At 44.2% G+C, this 23,530-nt stretch overlaps 1 protein-coding gene across 3 annotated transcripts in view; it reads left to right on the top strand.

The window, feature by feature from the left end:
* LOC115476269 (mitochondrial import inner membrane translocase subunit TIM16-like) overlaps positions 1-23,530 on the top strand; it is a 619,296-nt gene that overhangs the window by 554,627 nt on the left and 41,139 nt on the right. For all 3 annotated transcript variants that reach the window (XM_030212554.1, XM_030212552.1, XM_030212550.1), the window contains exons 17-22: positions 766-874; positions 8,087-8,173; positions 11,139-11,281; positions 13,601-13,705; positions 19,736-19,821; positions 20,252-20,393. In XM_030212554.1, coding sequence (XP_030068414.1) covers positions 766-874; positions 8,087-8,173; positions 11,139-11,281; positions 13,601-13,705; positions 19,736-19,821; positions 20,252-20,393 — 672 coding nt within the window. The remainder of the gene's footprint in view (positions 1-765; positions 875-8,086; positions 8,174-11,138; positions 11,282-13,600; positions 13,706-19,735; positions 19,822-20,251; positions 20,394-23,530) is intronic.

The raw sequence follows: 23,530 nt of genomic DNA, 5'->3' as shown, positions 1-23,530 counted from the left end.
GAAAATATTTCTTCATTCAACGTGTAATTAAACTCTGGAATTCGTTGCCAGAGAATGTAGTAAAAGCAGTTAGCTTAGCGGGTTTAAAAAAAGGTTTGGATGGCTTCCTAAAGGAAAAGTCCATAGACAATTACTAAAACGGACTTGGGGAAAATCCACTGCTTATTTCTAGGATAAGCAGCATCAAATGTATTGCACTTTTTGGGGATCTTGCCAGGTACTTGTGACCTGGATTGGTCACTATTGGAAACAGGATGCTGGGCTTGATGGACATATGGTCTGTTCTAGTATGGCAATTATTACGTACTTATGTACTTATTCTCTGTTGATACTGCAAGTTTGCACTGTAGAAAGCATTTCCTAAAACTCCGAGATCCTTATTTGAGCACATTAACAATATGTGTTCGATCTGCTTTGTTAAACGATTTGGGGATGTAATATAAAACATTTAAGCCATTTTATTTGTACATCTTATTAATATTTGGTGTAATGTCTCTTTTTGTCATGCTCATTCTTATTGTTCTGTGGTTGAATGGCTTAATAAAGACATATTAACTAAAAGCATATTTGTTCTAGCAGACTTTTGCCCTAAATTAATTGTTCTTTAGTTATAATTTTATTTTGTTCATTTGAAAAGATTTTTGATGGTTATTGTCTCTGTTAGTATGTTTTAAATTTTATGAATGTTTTTGTAACCCACTTAGATGTTATAGATAATGCAGGATAGAAATTTGTTAAATAAATATATGACCTGCTCGCCCTCAGCTCTCCAGGCCAGGCCGTCTCCCGGACATCTCACTGCCAACAATCCAGAATAGCTCGGCAGTGGCTGATTTTTGCTGGGACCCTTTTGATCTCCATCGCCTTGCAGTTGGTAAGGAGTCTGTAACAATATGATTAAGAATGCATGACGTATAAATGTTCCTGCTATTGTGGGGTCAGAGTAATGCATGAATGTGTGTTGCAGTGGGTCAGAGTAATGCACAAATATATGTTGCCTATATTCGTGCTGTGGTAGGATCAATGTAATGCATAAATGCAAGCGGCAGTGGAGACAGTACAATGCATGAATGCAGGTTGCAGTGGAGTCGGTGTAATGCATGTATGTGTGCTGCACTGATGTCGGTGAGGCAAGGTTCCCCATTAGGAGTCACCAATCAGGAAAAGGATCTAGGTGTCATCATTGATGATACGTTGAAACCCTCTGCTCAGTGTGAAGCGGAGCTAAGAAAGCAAATAGAATGTTAGGTATTATTAGGAAAGGAATGGAAAACAAAAATGAGGATGTGCCTTTATATCGCTCCATGATGCAACCGCACCTCGAGTACTGTGTGCAGTTCTGGTCACCGCATCTCAAAAAAGATATAGTGGAATTAGAAAAGGTACAGAGAAGGGCGATGAAAATGATAAAGGGGATGGGACGACCTCCTTATGAGGAAAGTCTAAAGCAACTAGGGCTCTTTAACTGGGAGAAAGGACGGCTGAGGTGAGATATGATGGAGCTCTATAAAATAATGAGTGGAGTGGAACGGGTAGACATGAAATGACATTGATATATGCTGCTAACACAGACAGCATAGGGAACTAAGGCTGTCCCCCTGCAACTATAGGTACATCTGTATATTCTCCTGCCCCGAGGTATGTCTAAGTGTTATCTAACTGAGGTGTTGCAGGAGTGATAAAAATTAGAGTTTTCTAACATGCCTCTCTTTGGGATGTCCACTTTTGTAAAATTCAGCATTTATGTGTATAAGCACTGGCTTTCTATACATAAATTTCAGAATAAGTTTCAGAATTGTTGCTGACTTATGTATCAGCGCTTACATGTTCAAAACCCAAGTGATGCCACTCTATTTTTTTTTTTTTTAATGTATTCTTCTGTAAAATGGCTGTTCCTGTTGTATGTGCTGCTAGGACCAGCTTCACCATTAGACAGATGACCCATGTTTTTCATTGCAAGGCCCTTCTGTGTAGATGCCTTAAAAAAAAATAAAAAAAAAATAAATCCTAATCCCACCTCCGAAACCTGGGGAAAAGTGTGGGTGCTGTGGATCTACAAAGGTCAGCCTTAGCCCTTGCAGGGCCCTGTGTGGACTAGTTTGGTGGGGCACTTCCATCTGCACAGTTTGGCATCCCCTGTCTACCTTAAAATCTGTCTCTCTACATCTTGAGATGTTGCCAGCAGTGGCAGTGATTAACATATGCTGCCTGCAGCTTGCTCTGGAGCCTTCCCTCTGACATGTTCTGGCCCTGTAAAAACCAGGTGTTGCACCACCAGAGAGAGCAAAATGGGTCAGAGGGAAGGCCCCAGAGCAGGCTGCAGGCAGCATATGTTGATCACTGCTGCAGCTGGTAACACCCAAGATAGAGAGAGAGAATTTTACGGTAGAAGAGGGATTTAGAGAGAGGGGGAGATGTCGAATTGTGTGGGGGAGAAGCAGAGAGAGAGAGAGTTGCCTCTGGGCAGAGGAGAATAGCAGCAGTGGCTAAGAAATCTAGGGGGAAATGCCCCCTCGCTATGCCCATGGGGGCCCTGTGCGGACATCCCTGTCACTCCTGCTTAAGGCTGGGCCTGAATCTACGTCTACTTTCAAACTGCCAGTTTCCATGAGTAAAGTGTTTTTACCTGGAAAAATTGCTTTGAAGAACATTCTCTGAGCCTGTTTCTTAAAAACAACTTCAGTCTGTAATGTGAATATGACAAGTAGTTTTTACCCAAATAGATTTCTGTAGCAAGTTCCTGTTCTTGTGGAAACTAAGTTAGCAGATGTTCAGCCTCCAGGGTGCTGGGTGAAATTTTATCCTCAGAGTAAAGCAAATATTTGGCTGCAGAAATCGGTGGGGTGGCTTCCTTCTGCATCTGGAAGCTCTCATACTAATATCTATTCAATAAATCCAAGGGTGAAAGATTTTTCAGTATAGGAAAGCTCATCTTAAATTCCAGAATTGTAAAGACTTTTCAGCTGCAAGATTTTGGTTAATCAAACCAGAGTTAAGCGTTTGCATTGCAACCAGTTGATCCTCAAGCGTCTGGATTTTATCAGATAAAAGGCCAACATTCTTAGCCTGGAAGTCTGTATCCAAAGTAAGCGCTGCAGAAGGAAGGTTATTTACCTTGGAAGGCAGCACAGATTCCAATTTAATGATAGTTCTCCAAACTACTTCCAGAGTGGTGTTGCTTGCGGAGACAAAATGCATATAATTTGGCAAGAGCCTGAAAAAGTATCTGGCAGTTCTGCCCCCCCCCCCCCCCCCCCCACCGGCAGCCAAAGCCACACTACTCTGACCCCAAGCTGACATTACTTCCAGCACTGGCCATTCAGGTTGACCGCTGGGGCTGCCCTTGCTTTTCCTTGCCACTGAAAATATTAGAAGCACTAGAAACTAGAAGAGCTGTGCCTCCCACACAATTCAAAGGTTGCGGTGGCAGCAGATGCAAACTAGGGCTAAACTGTCTCCTCCAAATGAGACACCATGCTGTGGCTTTCTGCTACTGATGAAACCTTGCTGCTGTGTCCAAATATAAGCTGAGCTAAGGATACCTAGAGACCAGTAATCTTCAAGCTTACTAGATTGTGAGCCCACTAGGGACAGAAAAGGTACCTGCATATAAAATGTAAACTACTTTGATTATATTTATTTTATTTTTTGTTAGATTTTTACCCCGCGCTTTCCCACCCATGGCAGGCTCAATGCGGCTTACATATTGTATACAGGTACTTATTTGTATAAACACAGTAAGGCGGTTTATCAAATCCCTTCCCCTTCCTATAAGAAAAGATTCAGGACAATGGGCACAGTATGGAAAAATTGTCTAGTGCACAGACTGTCTCACATTTTTTTTATATATGTACATACTGTAAAAATAGGCAATGGTATAAAAAGATGATGAAAAGTATGTTCGTATACAAATGTTACTGATTTAGAAGGTAGGTTGCATATCTTGCTCCTGAAGAAATTTTGTGTAAAAAAAAAAAAATCTGAAAATTCTATGCGGCCTTTATTTCTCAGTAACACAATATAATCATTATAAAGCAATACAGAAAGATATCATTCATAATCATAATCCCACTATTTATAACTTTATCCCAATTAAAAATTGTTTCAAAGTAATTTGCATCAAAACACATAATAGTTCAATTTTTCATTATTAATGTTTTTATTATCTAACAAATTATTCTGTCTAACTCGTCATACTATTCCAGATGCTTCTGGAAAAGTTTTCAAATATTTATGGAATAACAAATACGAATATGAAGATTGCTGTTTAACAATTAAAGTATTCCAGATTTGTACAGCTTGATATAAGAAAGAACGTTCAAAGACTTTTTTGTAATGAACCCACCCCCCCCTAAAAGAAGGGAAAGACAGCAGATACCAATTATTCAATTGAAAGGAAATATTAGTTAACAAGAGCAATACAGGGGCAGCGGAACACTTTTTTGTTTGGGGGGGGGGGCAAGCTCTGTTCCTAACCTCACCCATCCTTTGCCCCCAGCTCCAGCATGTCTCCTTCCCGTACCTGAATAATGGAATAACATGCTCAAATCTTGATAATCCATAAATCATTCCTGCTGCTGTATTCTGAAGAAGCTGTAGCCTCCTCTGCAGTTTAGCTGAAATCCCAACATAAATGGAATTATAGTAATCCAGTTGGGTCAAGTCAGGCTCTGAACCAGTAGTGTTCTCATAAAGAGAGATCGAATAGATCTAAGTTGGCGCAGTCTTAAGAAAGTTTTTTTTTCTACAGGTGATTCACCTGAGTTTCCAGTGTAAGTGAGGACTACAGAATGATTCCTAAAACCTTGGAAGTTTTAGGAGTCAGAAAACCATCTGCTTCCAATTGTACCTTATCTGGCAAAATTCAGAGTGCATACCAAACCATAGTACTTTAGTCTTATTGGTATTTAGCTTTAACAGACATGAGCTTGCCCAGCATTTCACTTTCTTTATGCAATTAACAATTTTAATAAAAGTAGAATCTAGATCATAAAGTACAGGAACCAAAATAAAAATGTGATCGGCATATGAATATAAAATCTCATCTGAATCTAAATGTACCGGATTTAAGGGGCTCATAAAAATGTTAAACAAGATGGGTGAAATTGGTGAGCCCTGGAGAACTCCACAAGAAGACACCCATGGGGAATTTTGCCCAAAATATTAAAAATCATAAGCTCTGGCCCCACCCCATGGCTTAACCCTCCTCTGCTCCCCATACTTTGAGTTGAACCTCTTCCCAGCCTTAATCTCTCTCTCTCTCTTTCTCTTCTCAGGGTCAGTTCAGCAGCTTGCTCTGTACCTCCTCCTGTCCCCAGTGTCCGTCTCTCCCCTATCATTGTTCCCCCACTCCAACAGCTCTTTTTCTCCTCCTTCGTAGCTTTCTGTACTTCCCCACAGAGTTCTGTCTCTCATAGAAACATAGAAAATGGCAGCAGAGTGATGGGCACAGCTTTGGCCACCTTGTTGAGCAGACTGGATGGACTGTGTGGTTCTTTATCTGCCAATATTTACTGTATTACCATTTTGCCCATCAATACCATCTACTGTTCTCTTGTATCCTTTCCTTTCCTTTCCTCTCCCTTACAGATCCTCTGTGCTTGTCCCCTGCTTTCGTAATTCAGATACAGTCTTCGTCTCCACTCCACCTCCACTGTTCCAAGTATCTACCTCCATTTCCTTAGATAGCTCCTGAGTCTGTCCCCTTTCACCTTTACCCTATGCCCCAAGCATCCTTTCAATTGAAAGAGGCCTTCGCCTTCCTCCTGTATATTTATTCCACGGAGGTATTGAAATGTCTCTATCTTATCTCCCCAGCTCTTGCTGCTCTTCCCTCAGACTTCTCGCCTTTCCTTTCCCGGTTCTTTTGCTCTTCTCGGCTGCTTCCTCCCATGGAAAGCTCCATGTTCATAAAATGGGAAAGGGAAGGGGAAAGAAAAAAAAAGAGGATACATGGAGGAATGTTCCTGTGGGTTGACAGTGATATTTCTGCTGCACCCAGGGCCGTTGAGAGGGGGGGCAGGGGGGACAAAATTACCCAGGCCTTCAAGGGGGGCCTGGCGCCGCAGTCCCACCCGCCTGCCCTCGGCTCCGTCGACCGCCTGCCACCGGGCCGGGCTCCCTCCATTCAAATCAGAGTGCCTCACCACCTCGCTCCGTGTGAAATCGCAGCAGCGGCAATCTGCAGATTCCCTCCCTTCGGGCTTTCCCTCCCTGTGTCCTGCCCTTGTCTGATGTAACTTCCGCGGGGGCGGGACACAGAGAGGAAAGGCCTGAAGGGAGGCAATCTGCAGACTGCCGCTGCTGCGCTTTCACACAGAGCGAGGTGAGGCGCTGTGATTTGAATTCAGGGGGCCCAGCCTGGTGGTGGACGGAGTGGGATGGGTGGAGGGGACCTCGGAGGGGGCAGTGGCAAGGGCGGAGCCCCGGGGGCTGCCTTGCCCCAGGCCCGACCCAGTCTCTCGGCGGCCCTGGCTGCACCCCTTGGGGCTGGGAGTGGTATATCTGTGATGCTTCTCAGAGTGGATGTGGTATATCAGCACACTCTTTGGGGATGCCTGCAACTGATATTTCTGCCTTGCTCACCGATTCTGAGATTTAATCATAGGCATAGACTGGGGGGGGGGCGAGGGGGGGGCAATGCCCCCCCTCCAAACGACGAGGCGCCGCCGCGCCATTAGTTAAAAAAAAAAAAACCACATGCAGGCACGCGCTCCTCTCCATCTGCTTGGCTTCCCTGCCCTCTCTGTCTGCGTCCCGCCTTCCTCTGACATCAGAGGAAGGCGGGACGCAGACAGAGAGGGCAGGGAAGTCAAGCGGACGGAGAGGAGCGTGTCCATCTACCCCTCTCTCTTCCTCCCTCCCTCCGGCACAGGCAGCAGTCGTTTTCAGCGTTCCTGACAGCGGTAGCGATGTACACGCTGCCTTCGGCTCTGCCCCAAAGCCTTCTCTTCAAGTTCCTGTTCCCGCCTAGGTGGGAACAGGAACTTGAAGAGAAGGCTTCCGGGGCAGACCGAAGGCAGCGTGTAAATCGCTACCACTGCCAGGAACGCTGGAAAAGCTGAAGACTGTTGCCTGCGCCGGAGGGAGGGAGGAAGAGAGGGGGTAAACGGAGTCACCATCTTGGACCTCGCGGAGGGGGGGGGGCAGTAGAAGGAAGATGGATGGAACTGGGAGGGGTGGGGAGCAGAGGGAAGATGGATGGTACTGGGAGGGGTGGGGAGCAGAGGGAAGGAGCAAGAGATGGATGGGACTGGGAGGGTTGGGGAGCAGAGGGATGGACCAGGAGATGGATGGGATTGGGAGAGGTCAGGCACAGCAGAGGGAAGGAGCAGAAGATGGATGGGACGGAGGGATGGTGAGCAGAGGGAAGGAACAGAAGATGGATGGGACTGGGAGAGGTGGGGAGCAGAGGGAAGGAGCAAGAGATGGATGGGACTGCGAGGGGTTGGGAGCAGAGGGATGGACCAGGAGATGGATGGGATTGGGAGAGGTCAGGCACAGCAGAGGGAAGGAGCAGAAGATGGATGGGACGGAGGGATGGTGAGCAGAGGGAAGGAACAGAAGATGGATGGGACTGGGAGGGGTGGGAGCAGAGGGAAGGAGCAACAGATGGATGGGACTGGGAGGGTGGGGAGCAGAGGGAAGCCTACTGGAAAGAAGACACTGGGACCAAAGCGAATAGAAAAACTAAATGATCAGACAACAAAGGTAGATAAAAGTATTTTATTCATAATTTATTAATTGAAATGTGTCAGCTTTTTGAAATGTGCATCTGTGATATTTTGCCTGTAAATTTCAATTCCTTCCTCCATATTAGCATATTCATTTGCATATGTATATATGCAAATGATATGCTAATATGCTCCACCCATTCTTCCCCCCCCCCCCCCCCCCCCCCCCCCCAAAATGAAACAGTCAAACTACGCCTATGGATTTAATATATTTTATACCAGGCTCAGCAAGCAAAGTTCTGAGTTTGTCAAGATCATTCTCCACTGGAAACTATGAAACTGCACATTTTGTCCCATTCTGCCCCATAAGTACTATCCTGTATTCACTGGTGATCTCATTGTATTCTTGTTAGCTGGAGAAGATGCTAAAATCCGGCTGTGGCGCATTCCTAAAGGTGGTTTGCAGGAAACACTAACTGAACCGGAGGCTGTGCTCAGAGGTAAGACTACTGGAAGCAAATAGGGGGCACCGAGAACCTGACCTTCAACAGGGACCTTGGGGAGCACAGAGCTTCTGAAGCTCCAACCCATTATGCAGGGAATAATAGAATAAATGAGACTGCAAACAGGGACCCAGGAAAGCATGGAACTCCTGAGACTCCAGCCAGGGACCCAGGAAAGCCTAGAACGCCAGAGACTCCAGCCAGGATATCTAGATGCTCCTTGACAGGTTCTGAGATGCCAGGAGCCCCTGAGATTTGAGATTTAGGGGTCCTTTTACTAAGGTGCGGTAAAAAGTGGCCTGCGGTAGTGCGAGTGTGTCTGTTGGGCGCTCGCTTGGCCAGTTTTTACCGCGTCTGGGAAAAAGGGCTTTTTTTCAGTGGACAGGGAAAAGGGCCTGTGGTAAAATTGAAACCAGTGTGCGCCTATTTTACTGCCTGAGCCCATAATGGCACCCATTGATCTAGTAATAAGGGCTCATGCGCTACATGTGCGGTGACTGATCCGTGTGTGCCGATTAATGCCGTAAACGCCATATGCGGTAGGAAATAAAAAAAATTTGTACAGGTGTTATGGGTACATGCCAAATCCAAAATTACCGCCAGGGGTGCATGTTAGACTGGCGGTAGTCTTGTTTTGGCATATGCAGCACGCATGTAGAGCCTACCGCGCTTTTGTAAAATGGCCCCTTAATTACTTGTGTTCTCCAAATTTAAGTTCATGGCAAGCTACCAGCAAGTACACAAGTTATTTCCCTTTTAAGAGTGGATTTACAATCTGAATTGATCCTGAAGCAATAGAGAGTGAAGTAACTTGTCCAAGGTTAGTCAGTGGAAGAAGCAGGATTTGAATCCTGGCTTCCTTGTTCTCAGCCTGTTGCTCTAACCACTAGGCCAGTGGTTCCCAAACCTGGTCCTGGAGGCACCCCAGCCAGTCAGGTTTTCATGATATCCACAATGAATATTCATGAGAGAGATTTGCATACCAAGGAAGCAGTGCATGCAAATCTCTTTCATGAATATTCATTGTGGATATCCAGAAAACCTGACTGACTGGGGTGCCTCCAGGACCAGGTTTGGGAACTACTGCACTAGGCTGCTTTTCCACACTGGTGTTACTGGTGGTTACAGGCAAGGGTCAAACACCAAACCATGGAAAGATTTACTTTCAAATAGCTATTATATTCTTTTCTTTGCCTCAGATTGTGTTGCATTATATTCATAGTTTAGTTCTACATGATCTAGAGGATGTCTACCTCTCCAGCTTCCTGACCAAAATTACATTCAACAGTTATGGAAAATATGAAAGATGCTTAACTGAGCAAATTATCCTGTCTGAAAATTGCCACCCTTTGCCTGTGGTGGTTTGCAGATATATACATGCCATCTAGGCAGTTTTCAAAAGGAAATTACCTGCACAGAGTCTGTTTTCAAAACTAAGAGTAAGAACAAAAAGTCCTTGCACAAACCAAAATTATGCAGCTTTCTGAAAATCATCCCAGGAGAGTCTGGGCAGAGCCTGGACAGAGCTGGTTCTTAACTGATTAGTATTGAAGATTTGGGGTTAATTCAGCCCTTCGTTATAAGCATCTTAAAAAGCCACTGCCTCCACCCCCCCCCCCCCCCCCCCCCCCCCCCCGGTGGCATGAATTTTTACCCCTATGTGTTTGCTGGCAGTTGGTGAAGACATAATTTCTCTGTCTGTATATTTTAAAAAATTATATGGATAGTGTAGGGCTGTTTAAATTGCTTAATGGGCTGAGTTAGAGGAGCAGCAGGGGCCAGCCAAAATCGGTTATACGTTTTATTTAGGCCTACTTGAAAGTGGACAGAAACCACAAGTATCACCACAGCAGAGTCATAAGCAAAACACTGTATTACTACATAGAAGCAGACATGGTGGATAGAATAAAAAGGATTTATTAGCGGACCAAATAAAATTGCTGTTATAAAAGAACTTCACCATTAGGCATAACCCCTCTGGTATCTGGAAGTTTTATTATGCCTAATGGTGAAGCTCTTTTATTATTATTATTACATTTGTACCCCGCACCTTCCCACATAATGCAGGCTCAATGCGGCTTATAACACCGTAAGGTAATGATTTGCCTCTGATGCAGGCCGTGTAGGTGAAAACATGGCCTGCTGAGTCAATTTTATTTTGTCTGCTAATAAATCTTTTATTCTGTTCACTGTGTCTGCTTCTATTTAATTTTTTTTCCCATTTGGAACTAGCAGACCATTTGCCTATTTGTTTTCTGGGACCTTATCAAGCCACTGTGCACTTCTCTCTCTGCTCAGTAGCAGGTCTAAACAAACAAATAATGCTGGCCAAGCACGTACCCAGGTCTCAAATTTTTGATGGTGGGGCCAAAGCAGAAGGTTGGGGGGGGGGCACAAAAATTTGCCTCATCCTGCCACTGATCTTTGTACCCCCCCCTCCCCGTGACCATCACATACCTGAATGGCGAGGATCCCCAACCCTGCCAGCAGGAGTGCTTTTCCCACCTGCGGCTGCTGCCACCTCTGTGCCGGGCCTTCCCCTAGCGTATGCTTGGTTTTTGCAAAACTGAGCATGTGTGACTAGGGCAGAGGGCAAGCCCAGTGCTGTGACAACGACAGTTGCGACTGGAGGAGCATTTCTGTTGGTGGGGCATGGGGACCCCCCACCAGCCAGGGGTCCAGACACAAATTGGGGGACCCATGCCCCTAAGGACCCCTTTGTTACCCATATGGGCAGCAGTGCTGCATATCCTTACTTGGTTAAATGCCAGTACTGTCACATAACTTAATATGTTTCCACACTGGCTGAATTTCATCCTGTATGGGTTTACCGATTATCTGAAATAGTAGCTGAACTGTTTCATCTGGTGGAATGGGGTCTACAAATTATTCCAACTGGTGGTTTCCAGTGGGGTAGAGTAAGATGCTTCTTGTTTAATTTTTTTTTTCTGCATGGTTGAAGGTCACACAGAGAAAATCTACTCCATCAAATTCCATCCACTGGCTTCAGACATCCTGGCCTCATCTTCCTATGATATGAGCATTCGGATCTGGAACCTGGCTACTGGGAAGGAAGAGCGGCTTCTGACTGGACACAGCGATCAGGTAGAAGGAAGAGCAGAAATGACTTAGGGGTCCTTTTACCAAGCTGCGGGAGAAAGGGCCCTGCGCTGATGGCGGGGGCTGTTTTTCATGCGCACCAGAGCCCTTTTTACAGCAGCGGGTAAAAAGACCCCAGGCACACATGGCCATGCGGTAAGAGAACTCTTACCGCATGGCTGTGCGACAGGGAGCCCTTACTGCCACCCATTGAGACGTCAATAAGGGCTCTCGCGCTAGCCAGCAACTGATTTTCTTTTTCCCCCAGAAATGGCGCACGCTCGGCATGGGATTACCACCAGCAGCAATCCTGAAAGAGCAAGTGGTAAGCTCGTGTCGGGCTTACCGCCGCTCTGTAAAAGGGCCCCTTAACATCCTGCTGAAGTCTCCAGTCACTAGGGGGGCAATCCTATAAGTAGATGCCTCCATTTACGCACGCCGATGCCACACGGTGACAGCCTATTCCATAATGGCACCTGAACACCCAGATTCCTTTAGGGACCCTTTTACAAAGCCAATCTGGAGCTACCACTGGCCTGTGGGCGGCGGTGATAGTTGAACCCCTAGCGTGCAGCATTTCCAGCACTAACGGAAATATTAAAATAATATTTCCTCAGGTGCTAACCCGCCAGTAATTGGGCAGTGCCGAGCGCTACCCAGTTACCACCGGGTTAGTATTGGATCTCTTATCGCCACCTCAGTGGGTGGTTATAAGTGCTCCCCCCCATATGGCAACACAGTAAGTGAAATCTTACCGCATGGCCATTTCTTTTTTCGGCCTTTTTACCCACTGTGGTAAAAAGGGCCTCAGCGCATAGCAAAAACAGCTCCCCAGTTTGGTAAAAGGACCCCCTATAGAATAGTAGCGTAACCCAGCATCAGTGCACATCAGGCACCCAAATGAGGCAGAGATGAATGTAACTTACAGTATTCTATAAGCTGAATGTTTAAAAACCAGCCCCACGCATGGTCCACCTATGTGAATGCCCCTTTATGCATGCCCTTGTAAAATAGCACTTAGGTATTGTACTGCTGCTTGTGTACATACTTGCAAAAGTGACCATATTCTGCATGCTCAACAAACAATACTGTAGATCAAACAAAACCACGTCATTTATTATTTGGATTTTGCTCACACCTTTTTCAGGAGCAACTCAAGATGAGTTACATTCAGGTACACTGGGTACTTCCCTGTCCCTGAAGGGCTCATAATCTAAGTTTCTACTTGAGGCAATGGAGGTTTAAGTGACTTGCCCAAGATCACAAGGAGCAGCAGTGGTTTTTGAACTGGGTACTTCTGGATGTCAAGACTGGTGCTCTAACCACTAGGCCTCTACTCCACTCCGCTTTTGAATGAAGTATGGTTTTGTTTGATCTACATTATTTTTTGTTGTGTGAACACTTGTCTAAGTAGGTACATTTCCATCATTTTTATATAGTTTTGTAGTATTCTCTACACTTGCATGTTCAGACTTGTAGAATTACCCATCAGCTGCTCTTGTCTAGGTTCATGGCAAATCAGTTTTCTTTAACCCACTCCTCTATCACTGTTAAAAACCTTGCTATCTTCAGGAAAGTATCAGTCAAATTAGATGTGACTGTTAAAAAAATTGAATATCATCTGTATAAATTCCTTAATGCACATCAAGTTGGCTAACAAGAAAATGTGGCAAACAGATACAGAAATATTTCCCATTGTTTTGGGTGCCACAGTTGATTAAATGGAATTTCCAAGTACGCCTGGATAAGAAGCTATAAATATTACATTTTATGAACTCCCAATTGAGAATGACACAGGGAAAAAGTTTGTCCCCATGGGTTCTGTCTCCATCCTTCAGGTTCCGATGTGTTTGAAGGTGATGTGCTCGGCTTCCAGAGCAAGGAGAGGCAGGCAAACAGTGTGGCTCAGATGGTTGTCAATAAGTAGCCCCAAAGGAGGCCCCTTCCTCTCCACTTGTGTGCTGCTTCCTCTAGGGAACAACTGGGAATCACTAGAGGCAATGTTCCTTCTAAGCAGAGCAATTGCTCATATATTTTAGGCGTGTCGCACACCGATTTTACATGGTTGCTCATAAAAATATTGTTTTCTTTTGTGCTGTATACAGAAATACATTGCTAATACTGGTGCTCAAAAATTGTTGGTTTTTAAAATTCATTGCTAACACAGAAAAAAAATTTGCACACACCAGGCCACGCCTTAGAAGAAACATTGCCTGGAGGGTGGAAAAGTTTGGTAAAAATGTAAATAAAATTAAAATTAATATGGCCATTACTGATTGTATTTCCTGTTGTTTTTTTTTTTCATATGCTTAATCTTGATTGTAGATCTTCAGTCTGGCTTGGAGCCCAAATGGACAGCTTCTGGCAACAGTTTGCAAGGATGGCAAAGTTCGGCTTTATGACCCCCGTAAATCTACAAAGCCAGTGCAGGTGAGAGGGTTCTCCCATATAGATATCTACAACTGAAGAGCTCTTCTCCCCCAAACATCCTACAGGGCAGTTGTTACATAAGCCCAGCAAGGTTAGAGTTTCCTCACTAATGCGTTCCAGAATGAGAGAACTAGAGATCCCAAACAGGTACGGAATCTGGGTTACTCAACTGTAGCCATGGCAGGGCTGAGGTACACTGTGAGGGAGTCAAACTCAACCAGAACAAAGAGAAAATAAAGAGTGGACAGATCCCTCAGAGGAAAGGTATGTAGAAACAGCCTGCAGTAAACTGCTTTAGTGAGAGTTCAACTGGCCTAGGCTAGAGGAGTGTCTGGTGGTTCCTTCTGTGTATTGCATTTAACAAACACTACTGCAAAGACAGCCTGCAGTGACTTAGCAAAAATAAACAAATAATTATAATTGCCAAACATTCACAGAATAAACATGATAAAACCAAGCAATCCCAACCACCATCTCCACGCATCCCCGCACCCCACTCCCTCAAATACATCACTAAGGAGGCCCTTTAACTAAGGTACGCCGAAAAAATGGCCTGCGCTGGTGTAGGCATGTGTTTTGGACGCATGCACGTCCATTTTTCAGCATGCCTGCAAAAGCCTTTTTTTTTGGGGGGGGGGGGGGGCAAAATGGACGTGCAGCAAAATTAAAACCAGCATATGTCCATTTTCAGCATGAGACCTTACCGCTACCCATTGACTTAGCAGTAAGGTCTCATGTGTTAAGTGGGCAGTAATCATCAGTGCTTGTACACTGCCAGTTACCACCGGGTAAGTGCCACGTGGTAGACGGGCGATAGTTCCAATCTGACGCGCATAGGTGCCTATGCGTCTTAGTAAAAGGCCTGTTTACTAAGGTGCGCTAACGTTTTTAGCGCAAGCTAATGCTAGAGACACCCATATATTCCTATGGGTGTCTCTAGCATTAGCGTGAGCTAAATATGTTAGAACGCCTATAGCACAGCCCTAAAAGATTCTACCTTTTAATTGATGTATCCGGATGTCTTGTGACTTTTTATCTATGATAGGATTTTCCTTCACAATCATCTTGGTAATCTGTATCTACAGACAGATAAATGTCTTATCACCCACCCAGTCCACAAAAAAACAGGCTTCTGTATTTATGAAATAATCTAATATTTGACAGTAATCTCACCTCCTAAAGTAAAGTACAAACTGTCAAAGTAAAAGCCTGCTGCAGACATGCCTTATTATTTGCAGGGATTACTAATGTATTTTGAGCTGCCTGAGGAATCTAGTAAAGGGAATATATCTGCACCATTTCTTGAAAATAAACAGGGGCCAATCCATTAAAATCTTTAAAAAATCAATAGAAGAACTTTCAGTTGGCACCTCCTTGTCACTAGGAACCAGAGCAGGTTTATAGCATTTGCGAGGATTTGCTTTATTTTTAAATCTAATTATTTCGTTTGCCGATGACATTTTGGTTCATCTAGCTAGACCGGAGAGATCGCTGCCGGTGTTGATGGAGGTTTTTGAAGAATATGGGGCCTTCTCGGGATTTAAATTGAATTTTCAAAAATCAGAGGGATTGCCCACAACTAATACGGTAAGGGAGCAATGGAAGGGAAAGTTTCCACTGAGATGGGCGAATAAGGAGTTTAAATACCTAGGCATAACACTAACTGGAGATCTGAGTAGATTATATAGACAGAATGTTGATAAGTTACTGCAGTATACGTGACATAAATTAGCAGTATGGGAGGGGCTACCTATAACATTAAGTGGGCGAGTTGGTTTGTATGCAATGATGCTGTTTCCAAAATGGCTGTATGTACTACGACAGCTGCCCATAGTATTACAGACTAAAGATATAAAGAAGCTTCGAGGAATGATGTCTAGGTTCTGTTGGAGTGGGAAAAAGGCTAAAGTTAAATTGGACTATCTTTATGGGAAAAGGACAGAGGGAGGTTTGGGGTTGCCTGATATTAAACAATATAATTGGGCCTGTTTGGCTCGGCACCTAGCGGATTGGGTTTTGGAAACAGAAGAGCATACGGCATGGAATATTGAGTGTGCTTTGTTTAGACCATATCATCCCTATTATATGTTACATGTTGAGGGTACAATGTTACCTAGGGAATGGCGCCATCATATTTTATTACACCCAATGCGAAGTATATGGCAGTACATATTGAGGAGACTAAATAAGAACCCACGGTGTACGGATCTCCTCCCACTAGTTGGGAATGGAGCATTTGAACCAGGGAATGCTCACCCGAAATTTATCAAGTGGGCACAGGAAGGAGTGGTTTTAGTGGCGGATGTCATGCAAGAAACGGGGAAGGCTATATCCAGGGAGGCTTTAGAGGATATGGTGGGAGTAGAGAATGTGACATGGTATGACTATTATCAGCTTCATAGCTATATCGAGCACTTACATAGAGAAAAATGTGATAAAGGGATGTATGAGCTACTGATGAATTTGTTTCTGCCTCAGGGAAGAGAACAGACTACGGTGTCCACACTGTATAAACAGTTAAGTATGATTGCCCCGTACCGTAGCTATGAGGCAGTGGCTAGACGATGGTCTGAGGATTTGAGGGTAGAGATTAGCAGTGGAGATATAGCCCAGTCATTGAAGGAGATTGTACATAAAGTGACCAGTGCTAGACATAGGGAGATACAATTTAGAATCATTCTGAGAGCATACTTCTCTCCCATACAGGCTTATTATGCAGGTAAACTGCAAGAAACACATTGCAGTAAATGTAATTTTCAGAGAGCGACACTGTATCACATGTTTTGGGGATGTTTTGTTATTAAAAAGTTTTGGGGTTCAGTGCTGGAATATTGCGAGGCTCTGCTGCATAAGAGGCTTGGGCTTACGCCTAAAACTATTGTGCTAGGACTGAGGGGAAGTGGGTCAATTATGCGATCCAAAGAAAGTTTATTTATATATAAGGCACTTATTATTGGGAAACAATGTATTTTACAATACTGGACACAAGAAATAGGACCATCCTTCTGGCAGTGGAGGAGTTTGCTTCATTCCCTGGTGCGGATGGAAGCACGCGCTATGAACAGTAGTCCTAGAAGTAAACAACGCTTCTGGGAAGTCTGGGGACCGTATGTGCAGGCTCTATCAGGCAGAGCTCGCAGCCTATTGGTGAACACACTCACTGGGGGGGGAGGAACGGAAAGTTAAAATGATATGTATGCCTATTGGAATTATGTTGATGTGACAACATTAAGGCAAGGGTATAGGTGGGAAGGGGGGTGGGGAAAGGGAAGAAAACTCATAGAAAAGTTTGATGACACTTCAGTTAAAGGTTTTGATAAAGAAGACAGAGATTTGTATTAAGTATATGTTTATTGATCTATGTATGTTGTAAACTGTGACATCACTAAAACAGTTTAAACAATAAATCTAATTATTTAAGAAAACCACAAATATATCAACAATGTAAAACAAACAACAGTAAGGTTCATAAGTTGGGAACAATACAAATAAGACATTTTTATATATGTTTAACATACACCGAATAATCCACCCCCCCCCCCCCCCCAGTATCCCAAAAGAAGAAGAAAATTGTATAGGTGTTATATAAACCATTGTAGGCCTGTACTCTTAAGGCCTCCTGCTGCACCCAACCACCCCACCGGAATTTCCCCTATCCAAACCAAAAATCCGTCCTCTCCCCCAAAAAGCTATGGGGGATTTATTTTAATTGTGAATCTGACAGCAGGAGAATGAAGTTTCACGTTTGTATCATCACTGCCTTTAGTTCTACGTCCTCCCAGTCACTGGAAACAGGTTCTCACTCTGTGAGGAAAGTTTTCACAAAGGATGAGCCTGACCCAGCAATATCTTCCTGCGACTGAACCATGTGCAAGTGTTTGGAAACTGATCTTGTTTGCTCAGAAGGAAACCTCAGAACACCTCAGGACAATTTAGTGGTGACATTGAATGCAGTATTTCACAACCATTTACTCAGTTAATTAGCAATCTACCCACATAAATTAGCCAGTCTGGTTAAAAGTGAGTACAGGCTTCTACAGGGGAGGTTAAAAAGAGGCATTACCGGAAATGAGTTTAGCTTGAGGGAGGTAAACAGCAAATATATACAGGCTTTTTCAAAAGCACATGTGCTATTTTACTGCCCCAACTGCCCACCCTCTCAGCCAAATGCACAAATAACAGGTGAAAATGAACTAAACATTCACAATAACGAATTTAAGTATATTACAATATATGGTTTAAATACATAAAACCCCCAGGAAATGTGCAGTCATTCATGAAAAACACAGAAAATAACCACACCTTGCACGTTTTCTGGAACCGGGCTAAAACCCTTTCCTGCTTCAGTTTCAATGGGAGCCACACAGGGAAAGCTTTCTCCTTGGTTTCAATTGGCCTAAAACCATTTGATCATTCAGGTGAGAAGAACACGGTATATGTGACAGGTCACATTTCTTTACATGCTCCCCCTCCAAAATGTTTATAATCTGCATAAATCATCTAATGGAGATCTGTGCTTTGGCTTTTTTTTTGCTTGTTATTGACTTCGCTTAGTAATGTTTTCTTATTAGTATGTATTTTTATCTGTTGGGAATTTCCTCATCATTAGACTATATATTTCAGCTTTTTGTCATTTATGTATTAATTTATTATTCATTTTTATTTATTTTATTGCATGTTAATTTTATTGTATTTTACTGTATATGTAATCTTTACTTTTGTATTTTAATAATGTGCGCTGCCAAAAAGTGGGCATGGACATGGCCGTGGAATGGGTGGATCATGGGCATTACTAAGAATTATGCACACTGTTATAGAATACACCTGCTCTGCACCTAACTTACTCGCTGGCATTTACACCAAGTTTTACTTGGCGTAAATTCCCACAACTAGATTTAGTAACATGGACACACCCTTGGCGTATTCTATAAACTGACGCAGGTGCTTGGTCGCCAAAACACGGCCCATGTTGGGTCTTTGCTATAAAGAGTCTCCCTTTGTCCTGTTCCTGGAGGTTCTTTTGTGTTTTTTGGCTTGCTTTGGTTTCTTGGTGTACTTGGAACCCTCTCTTTTCTACTCCTATAATTAAACTTTGCAATCTTGATCATTTTATAACAATTCTATTAAGACTCATAACTGGACATCGTACTTTTAAATATGAAACTTTTTTGCAGGTAAAAGTCTGTACAGACGGTTCTTTACAGCCTGTCAAGACCATTGCTTTACTTTGACTGCTGCTGCTTTTTGATGCCCTGTAGAAGCTGAAGCTCTAAGCATCTGCTTAGCTTTGCTTAATGCTTGGGCCAGCTCTGCTCTCTTAGGGGGTCTTTTACTATAGCTTAGCTCGAGTTATCTGCAGCAGGGCCCATAGGAATAAAATGGGCCCTGCTGCAGATAACTCGAGCTAAGCTTTAGTAAAAGACCCCCTCATTATGTAAGGGTGCAGATTTTTAAACATCTTTGGAAGATTTGTAAACAAGATGATAAAGAGAATACAAAGTCCAATTTGAGTCAGTTACCGCTCTAATATTTTCTCTTTTTTTGTCGAGTAATGCAGCTATAAGGTTAACTAACTTCAAAGGAAGAAGCGACAAAGAAGGATAACAGAGCCAAATTAACTCTGACTTAGAATGGTTAAGCCATAACTTATGATCCCTCATCTGGGTACCACCTCTCAGAAGTTCACTTGCTGATTTTTCCCCAATTAACAATGAATGTTTACTTCATCTGCATAAATCATCTAATTGAGATCTGTGCTAACTATAATTTGGCTAAGAAGTTGCTGATACAAATTAAACAAAATAGATGATCCACTTGCAGTCTCTGGGGGCTCTGAAACCTTATTTTGCCATCAAACCTGTAAGTTCTATTTTGTAGGTAAGATGTCAACCAACTGTGGGCAGTACCTCTAACCCCGAAAGCCCTCAGACTATCCAGAAGACATTCATCCACAACTGAGTCCCAGAAAAGCATTTGGCACACTTGCCAGTCTCTGCTCCATAAATACAGGTTATTTTTCTGCTTTTACAGGAAGGGCCTGGACCAGAAGGAGGGAGAGGAGCCCGGGTAGTTTGGGTATGTGCTGGCAAGTACATACTGGTGTCAGGATTTGACAGGTAAGGGTCAACGTCACTTTCTCAAAAGTCATCCTTCAGAGGAGGCAGTGCCAAGGATTCCCTCATTTTTTGGATTTAAAAACAAATTTGCCCTGCTCTTATTGGTGCCATCCCTGTTCTGTGGATAAAGAAGTGTAGTTTGTATCTTGGACTCCAGGCTGGCATTAAGAGGATGCAATGATGCAAACAGGGCAATTGCCCTGGGCCCAAACTTGCCCAAAGTAGAATAAAGTGCAGCTTTACCAGCTGGCTTTGGAATCCCCTCAAAAATTTCTGCCTTGGGCCCCAGAATGTCTAACACCAGCCCTCCCTGGACTTTATAGATCTGTCAGGTCAGAATTATCAGAGTCCCCTTTTTGTTTCTCACTGGTGAAGCTAATTACAGAGATCCTTTTTTGTTTTTTAATATAAGCTGCCTTTATTTTTTCAGCCGAAGTGAGCGTCAGCTGTACCTTTACAATGCTGAGGCTCTGTCGGAAGGTCCCACTTCTTCCATTGGCATCGATGTGTCTCCATCGACTCTCATTCCCTTTTATGATGAAGACACGAGCATCGTCTTTCTAACTGGCAAGGTGAGTGGCACATGCTGGAGCCTTGGGAGAGATTCTGCAAGCAGAGCAGAGCTCAGGACTTACTATGATTTCGTTAAAAGTAAAGGAGGTGGTATCTATCCCGCAGAAGTTCTTCCAACAACTAAATAGGAAAATGTTCGCATACATTTGGAGGAAAAGACCTCCTAGGGTAAACAGGGCCATGATGTTTCAGATGCCCGTCGAAGGAGGGATGGGAGTACCAAATTTCTATTTGTACTATCAGGCAGCCCAATTAAGAATACTAGCAGAATGGAATCCCAGAAACAACAAAAAGTGGCTACATTGGGAAAGATCATGGGTGGGCACCCGCTTTATAGGAGATACATTATGGAGGCAGGGGACCGAAATTATGTCTCTAGCTAAAAGGGTGCCAGTGGGGATTAGCCTCCTACTGGATACGTGGCTCCGGGTACGACGGAAAGTCTTTCCGGAGAGGAGATATTTTCTACAAATGGCTATATGTGGGGCTCCGGGATTTCCGTTAGGAGAGACAGAGAACATATATAAAAGATGGGCCCGCAAGGGGCTATATATGCTAGGCCAACTATGGAATAATGGGGAAATCAAAGACTTTGAAGAATTAAAAGAGGAGTACGATTTAGAGGACCGGGAAATGACGTTCTATCCTAGCCTGCGGAACTTCATAAGAAGGCGGGCGGGAGAAGAACTGGACCTCGCAGAAACAGCATTGGAGAGGGCAATTAGAGGAGGAGGGGCAAAGGGGAAGTGACAAGACTATATAGGGCACTATTAAAACTCACCTCCCCTCAAGACCACTATATCAGTCGATGGGAGGGGGCCCTTCACCAAACATTTACAAGAGAGAGCTGGGTAAGGGGAATTAGATACCTATTGAGGACCTCCATTACTCAGTCGGTGGTCGAGAATGGTTATAAAATATGGTACTGGTGGTACTATACACCAGATAGACTACAAAAGATATACCCTAAGGTATCACCAAATTGCTGGAGGGAGTGCGGTCTCAGAGGCACATTTATGCATATATGGTGGGAATGTCCTAAGATACAGACATTTTGGACTCAGATTCGAGCAATGATATACAAAGTCACAAAGATAGACTATCCTAATCAGGCGGAATATTGCCTTTTGCATTTCCGCCCGGGAAAATGTAAGACACATCAACATAAAATGGCTAGCCAGATCTTTGCAGCAGCCAAATTGACAGTGGCAAGGGCGTGGAAACAGATAGAGATGCCACATATTCAAGCAGTAAAAATTAAACTTGATTATTTATATCAGATGTCGAAATTGATCGCACTGAGAAAAGGCCAATTACATAGGTTTCAACAAATTTGGCAACCATATGAACAGATGAGAGAAGTGTATAAATCATCACATTAAGTGGGGGGGGGAGGGGGAGGAATGGGTGAGGGACTGTTAAGAGTTCGTTTGCAAATTTTGTTTATGGAAGAAGAGGTTACTAAGCTGCATATATGTTGATAATTGCAAATCTGAATGGATGTAATTATTATGTTCAAATATAATAAAGAAATTTGAAAAAAAAAAAAGTAAAGGAGGTGACTTTGTACGCTATGAAGGTCTCTAAGCTGCTAGAGGATACAAGGCAACAGTTAGAAAGTTGGAGGGTCTTACTACTGTCGCTGGCTGACAGAATTAGTACTGCTACTACTACTACTTATCATTTCTATAGCGCTATCAGACATATGCAGCACTGTACACTAAACACATATAAGACAGACCCTGCTCGACAGAGCTTACAATCTAATAAAGACAGACAAACAAGACAAATAAGGGATTAGGGAATTACTTATTGTGGGAATGATTAAAACAGACATGAGTACTGAATAGGGGTTGGGAGTTAAAAGCAGCCTCAAAAAGTTGGGCTTTTAACCTAGATTTGAATATGGCCAGAGGCAGACCTTGGTGTACTGACTCAGGAAGTCTAATTAGTCTACTTTGTATGATACTTTTCCCCAGGTGGCTCTATATGCTGCAAACGTTACTACTTAGAATACGGCAAAAAGATTTGAAATGCCTCAATCACATGTTCTCTAAATTTTCCTGGGCAAATAAAAATACAACTAACGATACAGGGGCCCTTTTAGTAAAGGGTTGCCGTGTGGCAACCCGGAAATACCGCTAGCCCAATGCAGCCGCCGGTGGTAGTTCTGGCTCGAGTGCGCACCATTTATGGCGCTACAGAAAATAAGTTTGTAATTTCTAGCACAGCGCTAACCCAGCAGTAATTGCTGCCCAGTTACTGCCGCCTCAACGGGTGGCGGTAAGTGCTTCCCTCTGCATGGCAACATGGTAAGAATAATCTTACCACATGGCCATGTCTTTTTTAGGGGCTTTTTACCCTGGCATGCGGCAAAAATGGCCCCCGCTGCTACCGCAGGGCCCTTTTTACAGCAGCTTGATAAAAGGACCCCACAGTTAATGGGAAGACAGAGGAGGCTAGGCTTACTGAACATGAGATTGTATAATTATGCTTGCTTGTTAAGACACATTAGAGATTAAGGGGCCCCTTCTACAAAACAGTGGTTAGCCCAACTTGGGCTTACCACTCTCTAAAAAGAATGTACCGCCAGGATACCGCAGCAGCCCAGCAGTAGTTCCCTCCCCCAGTGCACTCCATTTCCAGTGCTGCAAAAATATTTCAAAGTGTGTACCCAGGGCTGCCGAGAGACTAAGCCGGGCCCGGGGCACTCAGGCCACCGGCGCCGCAGTCCCAAGTCTCCACCCACCCATCCCCAGCCCCGTCGACAGCCCACCTCCGTCCGCCACTGGGCCCCATGAATTAAAATCGGCAGCGCGCCACCTCCATATGAAAGCAGCAGATCGCCTCCCTTTAGGCCTTCCCTCACTGTGTCCCGCCCTCTTCTGATGTAACTTCCAGTTTCCGCGAGGGCGGGACACAGGGAGGGCCCAAAGGGAGGTGATCTGCCGCTTTCACACGGAGGTGAGGCACTGCCGATTTGAATGCAGGGGGCCCGGTGGCGGACGGAGGGGGGCTGTCAACAGAGCCGAGGGCAGGCAGATGAGACCGAGGACTGCAGCGCCGGCGGCCTGATCCCGGCGCCAGGCCCGGGGAGTTTTGTCCCCTCTGCTTCCCCCTCTCGGCGGCCCTGTGT

The sequence above is a fragment of the Microcaecilia unicolor genome, chromosome 8 (assembly GCF_901765095.1).
Source record: "Microcaecilia unicolor chromosome 8, aMicUni1.1, whole genome shotgun sequence".
Classification (NCBI taxonomy): Eukaryota; Metazoa; Chordata; class Amphibia; order Gymnophiona; family Siphonopidae; genus Microcaecilia; species Microcaecilia unicolor.
This window is presented reverse-complemented; position numbering and strand designations above follow the sequence as displayed.